General features: G+C 45.6%; 1 protein-coding gene across 1 annotated transcript in view; it reads left to right on the forward strand.

Annotated features, from left to right (window-relative positions):
• LOC126199682 (uncharacterized protein C6orf132 homolog) overlaps positions 1–12,077 on the forward strand; it is a 610,722-nt gene that overhangs the window by 508,041 nt on the left and 90,604 nt on the right. Inside the window, exon 4 of the mRNA XM_049936609.1 lies at positions 10,224–10,459. Within this exon, the coding sequence (XP_049792566.1) occupies positions 10,224–10,459 (236 nt within the window). The remainder of the gene's footprint in view (positions 1–10,223; positions 10,460–12,077) is intronic.

The following is a 12,077-nucleotide window of genomic DNA, read 5'->3' on the forward strand; positions in this document are numbered from 1 at the left end:
AACTTTATATGCTAAAATGACCATTTAAATAAAAACCCATGAAATGCAGTCTTACATAAAATATACAAGGTCGGCCAAACATGTTCTACATTACACATATACCGCCTCTCAAGATGATAGGTAAGATAAAAACATATTTCAGGAATTCAGCCGTTACACTTCAGGCAATAAATTCGTTAACACCGAATCCGACAAACATGACAGAGGCAGCTATTAACGTACGGCAGACCGACAGACAGACAGACAGACACTAACTGCCTAACAAATGCGGATGGGAGACAGACGAGCAAGCTGGGAACGACAGACTGACCAAGAAAACAAGTAGAATTTAACAAGTAAATGAAACAACATATCACGAATCACTTAACTTCTAATAAACTGCGATGTCTGGCGAAGACTTGGCGCAGCACCCCCAAAACACTCTCCCGAACCGTCCGCTGCCAGCCGCTTCAACGGACGCATGAAGATGCGCCGATCTCCCGTCTCACGGCGTCGCATCTCGCGCCGGCCAGACCGATGCCGTGCGTTAGCTCCCGTTGCTCTCGTGTCGGCAGCGAAGCCACTACCCCTCGGGATACGGCGCGGCCCACTGAACTGACGTGGCGACTTCACATGCACCGACGCTCCAGACGGACAAGTCATCTTGTGTCCCAGTGTGCGACCGACCAACCGATCGATCCAACCGCCAATGACCACTGCCTGAACAAACTCGAGAAGACTGGAGGCCTGACACATACTAGCACTCCGGACGACCGGCAGACACTGACTGCCCCACACTGACCCGGCTGACCAAATGACCAGACTCGCCCTTAGCGAGCTCATAGCGCCCCTTAAATGCACGTGAACAGGCTACCTTTCTCCTTTCCCACCAGATGGAGACACCAAAGCTGCGACAGCCACAGCGGCGCCACCGCCAGAAACGGAGGGCGACTGCTTTACACTACGAGCTGCGGCGCGCTCCTCAAAACAGCAAATTTTACAACGGCTCATTTCTTTTTGCATTTCATGTGGTTTACGTTGGCCTTGATCGGACTTATGATGGTACCATTAGACCGTGGGCGGTTCCACGGAAAACCTCACAAAAATGGTTCTTTTACTATATTTTCGCCTTCACCAGCGTACCAAAACCCGTTCGAGCATTCCAGGGCAACTTGCCACAGAAAATTGCAGATATTTTTACAATAGATTTCAAAGATCCGGATCTCGAATAACCTTTAAAATTTTCTTCATAATTTTATCCGTTTCCGAGATGCAAAGGTACAAAGTTACTCTGCTTGTACGCGTAAAGTACGAACGTAAATGCCAGCTTGAGGCGAAAACGTAGATTCTAAAGTAACGTAGCATGGAAAAATATAATGTAAAGTGTCTCCGTTATCATCTGAGAACCCCATGTTGTTGTACTGAAGCACATGAAATTCTTTTTTGCACGGAAAATGCCGTCTGAGGCTTAAATTTAGTTTTGCGTTATTTCAGTTTCACATAAGTAAACTATCTAAATGTTACTGAATGATGCATTTTTTTTTCGTGCGAGTTACAGCCCATGCTGCAGCAGGAAAAAGATGGGAACCATCAGAAAAATGCTCCTGTGGGACGACAAAAATGCGAATATGTTGCTGTTTATTTAAAAGACTGACTGAAAGGTGGGGTATAAGCTGCCTCATTCTACCTTCCTCAGGACCTCTAAAAATTTTATAAAAATTTTGGTATGCCAACATATTCGCGGTAGTTATGCTGAGAGAGGAGGAGACAGTGGCCATGGGAAATGGGAAAGAGACGGAAAAGTAATAAATACTGAAAGATAGTACACAGTCATTGTTGTGTAGAAAGAACGTGGGAGAAAAACGCAATCTAAGAAAAAGAGAGGGACACGGTGGCTGTGGAAAAGAATGAAGCAGACAGTGCTGGGGGGGGGGGGGGGGACGAATGAAGTTTAAGCGGGTGAGAGCCAGTCGTAATGAGAGACAGAGTATATGACAATGAGGAAGAGAGAGATAGTGACAGTGAGAAGAGACAGCAGCAGTAGGAAGGAGGGAATGAGACATTAGCAGTAAGAAAGGGAAAGAGGGGGACAGTGACATTGAGAGCTGACTGTAGTAGTAGGACAGAACGAAGGAGACTGTGTCTGTGACACAGGAGACAATGACAGAGAGACACAACAAGATAATGACGATGAGTTGGGCTGAATGAGTGAGTGAGAAATGGCAACTGGGAATGGATGGGTATGAGCGACGTCCACGATGGACTAGTGGATGTGAGTGAGTTGCATGTTGAAAAAAGCCTGAGCATCATCGCATCACAAAATTGTTTGAGAAAATCTTTACAGATACTGAGGAAGGTAGAATGAGGTAGCTCATCCCTCACTTTTCAGTCAGTCTTTTAAATAAACAGGAAGATAATGCGCCTTTTTTGCTCCGACAGGAGCATTTATCCTGTAGTAAAATATGTTTCTGAAATTGTAATGTAACGGGGAAAGTAAATAAGAAGACAGCCAGTTTAATGACAGATACTGTGAGAACGTTGGAAACCAACGTGCGATTGCAAGGCGAAAGAAAGAAGTTCGTCAGACTAGGGGAGGGCGTAGACAGCCACAAGTCTTTTCTAAAGATATGGAGAGCTGTGCCGTAGCGCCTTTCGTTAGGTCTCCAGCACCTCCTCCTATCCGTGTTGTGGGACAAACTTTGTACAGCTGCTATCGGAGAGTTCAGTCTCATATTTAAGGCAGTTTCTGCGAAAACCTTAATAATGATCACCGAAAAATGCTCCTGTTTTTACAGACCTACTGAAATGTCGTTAACAAAAAAGTAATTGGCAGCGAGAGTTCAGTGTTTCAAGAATGAAGCTTCCACTTTCAGAAGCGTTAGTATGAAAAATTGCGTATACTTCATATGGAAGAATACTCACAATCACAGACCTCTGAAGTTCCAGTTCGTATAGGAAATAAATACAACCCTTTATTTCACCTTAGAGACACGTTTTTCGACTGGCACCAAAAAGAAATGGACGAAACAAGTTTATCACGTGTTGGAAATCAGAGTTTGGTAAAAGGCGACTGCTGCACAGAAACGATAGAATCATAAAAGAAATTTCGTGCTCACTTGAATATGCGAGGGACTTTCAGTAAGTAATGGAACACATTTTTTTCTGAAATCGGGTTGGTTGTATTCTAGATTTCCGTACACCATATTATTCGCCACTCCTTTGATTACAAAACCCTATCTTTCAACATAATCTCCGTCCAATGCGACGTCCTTACGCCATCTTACGGGGAGGACCTGTACGTCTGCAAAATTGGAGCCCAAGTCTTGCTGTATCAGTAACCTCCCCATCATCCACCTACCGTTTCCCGCAAAGTGCGCCCAACATTGGACCGAACAGGTGGATTCGGAAGGTGCGAGATCCGGGCTGTAGGGTTGATGAGGAAGAACGGTTCAACGAAGTTTTGTGAGCTCCTCTGGTGTGTGCAGACTTGTATGAGGCCCTATGTTGTCATGGAGAAGCTCGTTTCATTTTTGGGGCGACGAACACGCTGAAGTCGTTTCTTCAATTCCCTGAACGTATCACAGTACACTTCGAAGCCGACCGTTGCACCATGCAGTAGGACATCAAGCAGAATAACCCTTTCAGAGTCCCGCAAGGCCGTTGCCATAAGTCCACAAGTTTACCGAGTGAGTGTGTGGCTTTAAACTCTTTCTTCGGAGGAGATGTGGTGTGGTGCCACTCAATGGGCTGCCATTTTGTTTCCGGATTGAAGTGATGAGGCCGCGCGGGATTAGACGAGCGGTCTCGGGCGCTGCAGTCTGGGACTGTACGGCTGCTCCCGCCGGAGGTTCGAGTCCTCCCTCGGGCATGGGTATGTGTGTTTGTCCTTAGGATAATTTAGGTTAGGTAGTGTGTAAGCTTAGGGACTGATGACCTTAGCAGGTAAGTCCCATAAGATTTAACACACATTTGAATTTTTTTTTTTTTTTTTTTTGAAGTGATGAGGTCATGCTTCATCGCCTGTGACGATTTTCGACAAAAATTGTCACGGACTGCCTCGTAACGTGCAAGTAATTCTGCGCAGATGGTCCTCCGTTGCCCTTTATGTTCTCCCGTTAGGTGGTGATAAACCCAGCGGGAACACACCTTTGAGTACCCCAACTGGTGGACGAGTGTGTCAGCGTTACCGACAGAGCCATCCAGCTGAGTAGCGAGGTGTCTCATTGTGATCCGTCAATCACCTCGAATGAGAGTGTCCAAACGTTCCAATGCTTCAAGAGTCAATGCTGTGAATGGGCGGCAGTCACACGGGAGATCAGACAAGTTTGCGCGACCTTGCAGCGGTGCTGAGAGACCCCTCACCCAGCGACTCTCCCTGCTTTTGTTCAATGTCAGATCTCCGTGGACATTCTGCAAGCTCCTATGACTCTGCGGTGCTCTGGCTTTGCGCCTGAAGAAACTCAATGACAGCTTTCCGGAATGCACCTCCTTTAAAGGCGCCATTTTGCAGGCTACGTATAGTGCAAGCACCTATGGAAACTTCATGTAAATCTAGGGCTGAAGTGACAATATTCCACGATGTCCGATAACAAATTTCAAATTTTTTCAACAGAAATTGGCGGAAAAAATGTTTCGTTACTTATTGAATGCCCCTCGTAGAACATTGTCAAAGACGCAGGTGTTTCAGCTGTGAGTCTCATCCCCTTCTGGTGGACGATAGGGGACCGTTTTGGGGCTCCAAAGTGCTAAAAACTGGCAGTCTGCTGTCATGACTGCTCCCCATCCTGATGAGGTCATGGTAACCTCTCCAGGGTCATCATAATGGCGGCAGGCGGGTGGTTTCCTTGTAACCAACACTCCGCCTGTTGGATTCAATAAGGGTGGGCCAGCCGCATCCCCGCCCTGAACTCCCCAGGTGAAAGGGGATGCGGCCCGACAGCTGGCAACAGCCCCGCGTCCATGCCATCTGGCGGTTCATGTGGGGGTACAGTCGCGTGCCGCCCTGCCATTGGGTTGTTCAGCACGTCTTGTCACTTGTCATGACTAGTTCAGATCAGCACATAAATAAAAACACAGCGTAAACATTCCTAAATTTTAAGCTTCATTTTATTTTCGACGCTTTTCGGAAGTTGTGCTCTATTATCAGTTGACAGTTGCATTGTCTGGCTCAGATGCTTTGCTCGTGGAAGACGAACGATGTCAAAGTATCTGCAGTCGTGTGCGTATTTGCTACAGTTTCCCCGAGAGTATTGAATTTGAACTTGATTTGAATTTCAATCAAATCGTTAGTTGGTTATTTGAATGTTAGGTGGGTCATAACTGCTAACTCTGGCTGAGAAGTGAAGCCAGACAGTTTTACAGCTTCTCGTCGGAAAATACGCTTCATGCTGACCATTTATGCATTTCTCGAAGATTTGTCCTCACGGATACAGTGCCTTTTAAATAACTATGTTCATTGTCATTCTCTTATTTACTTAAACCCACAAAGAAACACACACACACACACACACACACACACACACACACACACACACACACACACACACGAAATTACAACATGTTTAGAAATTCTTCTATGCAGTCGGAGCTGTTAAGCCGCTATGACTTTAGTTCGTGTTTGAGGTTAATTGTACTTCCCGTTAAATTGTTTACGTCACTGATTAGTGATCAAAGGTTTTTATGAGTAAGTACCTCACTCCTTTCTGTGACATATTAAGACTGAGAGACACGTAGTGTAAATAATTTTTTTTCTAGTATTGTATTGATCAGTGTTGTTTTCAAAGTGTGATTCATTGTTGCTAACATACTTCGTGAGGGAGGAAACGTACCTGAGGCTGTTGTCAGTACACTCACCTGTTCAAAAATCTGTCTACAATCGATCCTTTACTACTCGCTTCTGTGCAACATATACTATTTTCTTCAGCGACGAGTTGCCCCTGAATATGATGCCTTGAAACGCTAGTGATTTAAAACAGACAAGTAAGTCAATTTTTATATTTTCATCTCCAAAGTCTGGAATTTTCAGTAATGTGAAGTTGCAGAAATAAGACGTTTAAGATCTGTGACATGGGTCCTCTAGTTCAGATTCTTATCAATAAAACACCTAATAAATTAAAATGTTCTGTTTCATTTATTGGTTTACTCTCACTGGTTATTCATAATGGTGGGGACAGTCGTGCGGTACAGAACTGCATGTGCAGTGTTTTACTTAAATTCAGTGACGGGCTGTTTGCATAAAGCCACTTGCTAATTTTCAAGAAAATAGTAATTATAGTTTCATGTGATGAAGTTATTCCATTAGGCTTGATTATAATACTTGGATCGTCAGCAATGAGATCTGTTTCTGCTTCTTAGATATGTGACGGAATATTATTTATATACAGGGTGAACATCAACAAAACCGACAAACTGCAGGGACAGATTCCTGACTCTAAATGGAGGAAGACTTCGAACTTGTGTATCTTGGAAACAGATAAAGACACCAAGAAAATTTTCAAAGTTGTTCGAGATCGGGATCTTGGGAATAGTCCTGTATTGTAAAAAATTCGGTCATTTGATGTGCTTAGCTGTTTTGGAATCCTGGGCTGATTTTTGGTGGGCTGGTGACGGCGAAAATATACGAGTACTATAAAACCCCTTTTGTGGGGTTTTCCGAGTAACTTCCCATGGACTAATGTTGCCTCCAAAGGTTCCATCAAGCCCACCGTAGACGATATCAAATGCGAAAAGAACCAACTGATTTGCTCCAACTGTGTAAGCAGGAGTAAGCTTGTGATAGTCGTGGAAATGGTAATGTGGTAAGTTCCTGTGTTACCAAACTGCTAAGGGCATCGGTTCCTAGACTTATACACTACTTAATCTAACTTAGATCAACGTACGCAAAGGACAGCACACACACCCATGCCAGAGGGACGACTCGAATCTCGGTGGGGGAACCTACGTGAACCGTGGCAAGGTTCCCCTAGACCAGGGCTTCACAACATACCTGCTCGCGGAGAAAGCTGTGAGCAGCAAGGCGCGAGCACGGAGCAGTGCGAGCACGCTACCCCCACTACCAGACCAGAGCGGAGAGTGGGAAGAGTCACGTGGGGTACACAACAGCTGCCGCCAGTCAATGTAAATCCGCGGCCACCTGCAGGGATATTACTCACGAATTATTACTGCGACAAATGAAACAAAGGAGAATGTACACGTGCCACATAATTTTATAATCTTAGTGTATGCCTCTACATTCGTATTAATTTGTGAACTGTTACACAATAAAAGGTGTCACTGAGGTGTGGGATTCTCGGTTATCTTGTACTTTTTGCCCTTTACAATTGCGTCTATGTTTGGAGTAATTTATCTTGTGCATTGTAGGCGCAGCGTGCAGTTTAAATTTCGACCAGACAATGCGTTTCTCAGGCGCATCTTGTTACATTTCATTGCAGAGAACAGTTGTTCACAAACATACGTGGAACCGAACATTGATATTATTGTAGCCGCCAGTTTGTGCAAACGAGAGAATCTATCCTGAGGGAAGTGTCTGTAGAATTCCAAAATGTTTTTCTTGTTCTGAAATTTGTCAATAATTTCTAGCTGCAGCTCAGGTCGAATATCTTCAATATTCGCTGAATATGGAGAGGAGAACAGATCAAAATCACTGTCTAGAGCTGTCAGATCTTGAAAGCGTTGATCAAATTCTTCCTTAAGGGCAACTGAACTATGTGAATAACGTTCACAGTCTTTGTGAACATCTTGCATGGATGATAATTTAGGAAAAGGAGCTAGATTTCCTGTTTCCAGCTGACTCACCCAAAGTGTCAATTTCATTTTAAAAGCTCGTATTCGATCTATGAAATGAGTAAATAGCAGATCTTTACCTTGTAGTGAAATGTTCCAAGCATTCAGATGGCTAGTTAAATATGCTAAGAACGCGAGATCACATTTCCATGAAGGCTCTTTCAATTCAGGAACACAGATGTTATTTATTTCCATGAACATATTTATCTCATCTAATAGGCAAAAAAATCGATTTAATAATTCGCCACGACTAAGCCAGCGGACCTCACTGTAATAAGGAAGGCTACTATACTGGCTTTCTACATCGTCAAGAAAGCTTTTAAATTGCCTGTGTTGTAGCCCTTGGTTCCTTATATAATTGGTTGGTTCAAATGTTTCTGAGGTCATTAGTCCCCTAGAACTTAGAACTAGTTAAACCTAACTAACCTAAGGACATCACACACACACCCATGCCCAAGGCAGGATTCGAACCTGCAACCGTAGCGGTCTCGCGGTTCCAGAGTGCAGCGCCTAGAACCGCACAGCCACTTCGGCTGGCTATAATTGGTTGTACGAACAACAACTCTCATCACATTTGTTAGAGTGATACTCTTTGCACATAAGTTTTCCTGGTGGATCACACAGTGAACGCCCCTTATTTCATTCGGCACGGTCAGTTTTTGCATTTTCTCCTTCAACAGCGCACCGAAACCTGATATTTCCCTGTCATCGCTGGTGCACCGTCTGTAGACACTGAAACTAAAGAATTCCACGACAATCCTATATTTTCAACACTTTCTTCAACACTACTTAAAATATCACCTCCGGTTGTAGTGTTCTTCATGGCTACTACATCGAGGAGCTCCTCCCTCACCTGAAGATCTCTATTAACACCTCTAATAAATATGGCAAGCTGCGCTGTTCCAGTGATATCAACACTTTCGTCCAGAGCTAGAGAATACGCCATAAAATCTTTACAGATATTTGCAAGCTGGCTCTGGACGTCGTCTGCCATGTCCTGTATGCGGCAAATAATGGTCATGTTAGATAATGGCACAATCCGAAACTGTTCAATTTGAGATGGACACAAATGTTCCGCTGCAACTACCAAACATTCTTTTATTAAATCGCCATCAGTGAAGGGGCGCAGGGATTTTGCTAAAAGCAAAGCAATTTTGTAACTCACTCTGAGAGCTGCCTCAGTTGATTTTCCTTCGTCGTCCAGATCTTCTTCGGATAGCTTCCTTTTAAGTTTAATAACTTCCTGTGCACGATCTGGTCCATCACATTTTCCACTTCCGTAGTCTTTCGCGTGGTACGACATATAATGTCGCTGCAAATTAGATTTCCTAAAAGAATTCAGCGTTTTGTGACATACTAAACATTTTGCAACACCATCATTTTCTGTAAACAGATACAATTCCTCCCAATGGGGGTTGAACTGCGAAAGCACGGTTGAGGTTACACAAAGGCGACTTGACATGATTCTTAACCAGCGAAGTGACTGTTAGATCTGATCGTAGTACTTTAAACATTAGACAGTCGGCGTGAATTCAATAGGCACGCTGCGGCCCTATTCAAATGTGCGCGCGCATTTCCCCTCCCTCCCCTCCCACCCTACTCCGCGACCTTGCACCTGCTCGCGAGCACGTGCCTGAGCAGACGGGAGTACTCGCGCTCAAAACCGGCCAGTTGTTAAGCCCTGCCCTAGACCGCGCGGCACTTTGCGAGGCTGTGATTTCCATATTTTGACCGTTTACTGTAGGCCAGTGACACTTCTGTTGGGTATACAAATGATCCCCAACCCGCGGGCTATTCAAAACACTTGACCCTACCTTTTTATCACCAATGGAACGCGAGGTATGAGCACCGGAAAATCCCGTTTTTATGCTCGGCGTTATGGAACTTTTAGGAAAGCATGCTGTCGCAAGCTTACCGGTTTCCCACAGTTACTGGGAAACACTTGCCATTAAAAAAAACTCACTCGCCATCGCAGGAGCATATCAGGCTCTAACCAAAAGCCTTGTCGAAGTATTATGCAGTGACCAGCCCATCATCTCCAGCCTAAATAAAGCCCCCTTCCGCCGCACACCGGATACTGACTCTGGGATCCATAGCAACGAAAGGACCACTGTGGCCAGCAATGGTACATTACAAAACAGGTATTGGAAATCACTCATCATATCCAGCATGTACACTGCCCCTCCTTCTCCTAGATACTGGGAAACGGCTCTAGCATCCAAAGGAGGCACGAGGTTGATCCCAAGATGTCGTAAGTTTCAGAGTTTGGATTGCCGCGAGTCTTTGTTACTCCGTGTTGCAGTTTGCACGAGCGGTAGTGTAGCTACTTCTTGCCATACGATCAAAGAGTAGTTCACCGCTTACATGATGATCAGTGATTAATGCCAGAACTGTGTATATTCGTAATGTGAATTAGTGTGCCGTGCAATGCTATGAAACACGCTCGCCTCTTGTGTGTGCAGCCCTGGACAAGCTGGGAGGCAGGCAGCAGGCGCCGGCGCTGCCCGTGGAGCCGGTGCAGGCGAACGCCGCCTTCGACATCGCGAGCCTCGTGCTGTACGGCTGCCAGGCGCTGCCCATCAGGCTCAAGATCCTGCTGGACAGGCTCTTCTCCGTGCTGCGCCGCGACGAGGTGCTCCACGTGCTCGCCGGCTTCGGCTGGACGCACGAGGACTACGCCAGGGGATACATCCTGCAGGTACGTTGCGCAGAGTACACCGCGCACCGGACACTAAGTATCAGTCACCACTAGCAGACAACCCGCCCCCACAGCCGACGTCGCTAACGCACGCCTGTGCGGTGGCGCTCGACTAGGAGGTAAGCCTGTTCGAATCCTACTGGCGAATGAAACTTTCACTGCCACTGTGTGACCGTTAGGGGGTGTGTAGTTTTGGTTGTTATTCTCTGGGATTTCTTTTATTTACAAAACAAATCGTGGGCTTTGGAGGGCATGGTCGATAACAATAAGACCTTGCAGCCCCCGACCATCCTCGATTTATGGGGCGTGGTTCAGCGTTGTTGGGTTCTGTGCAGTGGGTGCAGCGGGTGCTGCTTCCCATTGCTTCCTTTTGTGTAGTTGCACCAGTCGCACCGGTCGGCCGCTCGGCTAGATGTTTTAGTCGTTCCGTGGGGCCGCTGTGCTCGTTGTTTCAGGGTGCTGGTCGTCCCCACCTTGGTGGGGTACGGTGTTCCCCGCCGCTTAGCCGCTGAGGGCGGGCGTCGTGCGTGCGTAGGTCCGCAGCTGGTCTGCTTCTACACTTTAACTTGAACTCTATACTTGCTAGTCTAGCTGTGGTTATCTCTAGGTAAATCTATGTTGCTAAGGGTGGTCGCACAGCCGACAGAGAGTGAGGGGGATTGGACTTAGTCGCTACGTCTTTAGGTTAGTTTGGATTTTTAAACTACTAATTACTTGGATTTCGCGGTTCGATTAAGTTCCAAGGGAACTTTGGCTCCAGTGATTGTGGCAGGTCTTACTAACTAAACAAAACATAGTTATCCCAACAAGGGAACACGAAATCGGCAAGACAAATTAACAAAAGCATATTATACCAAAGGGAACACGAAACGACAAAACAAAGACAAAAACATATTAAACATTTACCTATTCACTACTGGTTACTACTCTACAGGGTCTTGAATAATTAGGCGTGGTACTGTCTGCCTGTGCCATGTTCTGGGTATCACAGTACCTGTGTCCCTCAGTTGTCTACAACTGTCTCTTAGAGTTTCTAATTTGTTATACAGTGTGGTCACTAATCTTTTCACAGTGTCGTGTATGGTTTCAATTTCCACTGTTTCGTGGAGCTCGCGTAAGGGTGTCCATGGTGGGGCGTCCAGAATCCTCCTTAGGACTTTGTTTTGCTATCTTTGCAATTTTTTGTGGTTGGTCTGGCACGTGATTCCTATACTGATCACCAACCTTTTCACTAATGTCTTGGGTTAATTCTAAACCACTCCATAGCGTCTCATGAAATGATTACTTGTATCACTGTTGATGCTGATCCGCCCTTCAGATGGGGAACGTTTAAGCTCGCCGGTGGCCTTGGTGCTATTGGAGGGGAGTATGCTGAGTGTTTGCACAGAGTTTCGACTTTTCCCGTCCCTCACCCACACCGTACTACAGAAACATGACACTGCGCAGTACATTGGGATGACAAAAGTCACGGGACAGCGATATGCACGTACCACCTACACAAGAAATAAAAGGGCAGTGCACTGGTGCAGCTCTGACTTGTACTAAGATGATTCTTGTGAAATGGTGTCCCACGTGATTAATGACGCTCAACAGGAGTTAACAAACTTTGGAGGCGGAA

Source organism: Schistocerca nitens, chromosome 8 (assembly GCF_023898315.1).
Source record: "Schistocerca nitens isolate TAMUIC-IGC-003100 chromosome 8, iqSchNite1.1, whole genome shotgun sequence".
Taxonomy (NCBI): Eukaryota; Metazoa; Arthropoda; class Insecta; order Orthoptera; family Acrididae; genus Schistocerca; species Schistocerca nitens.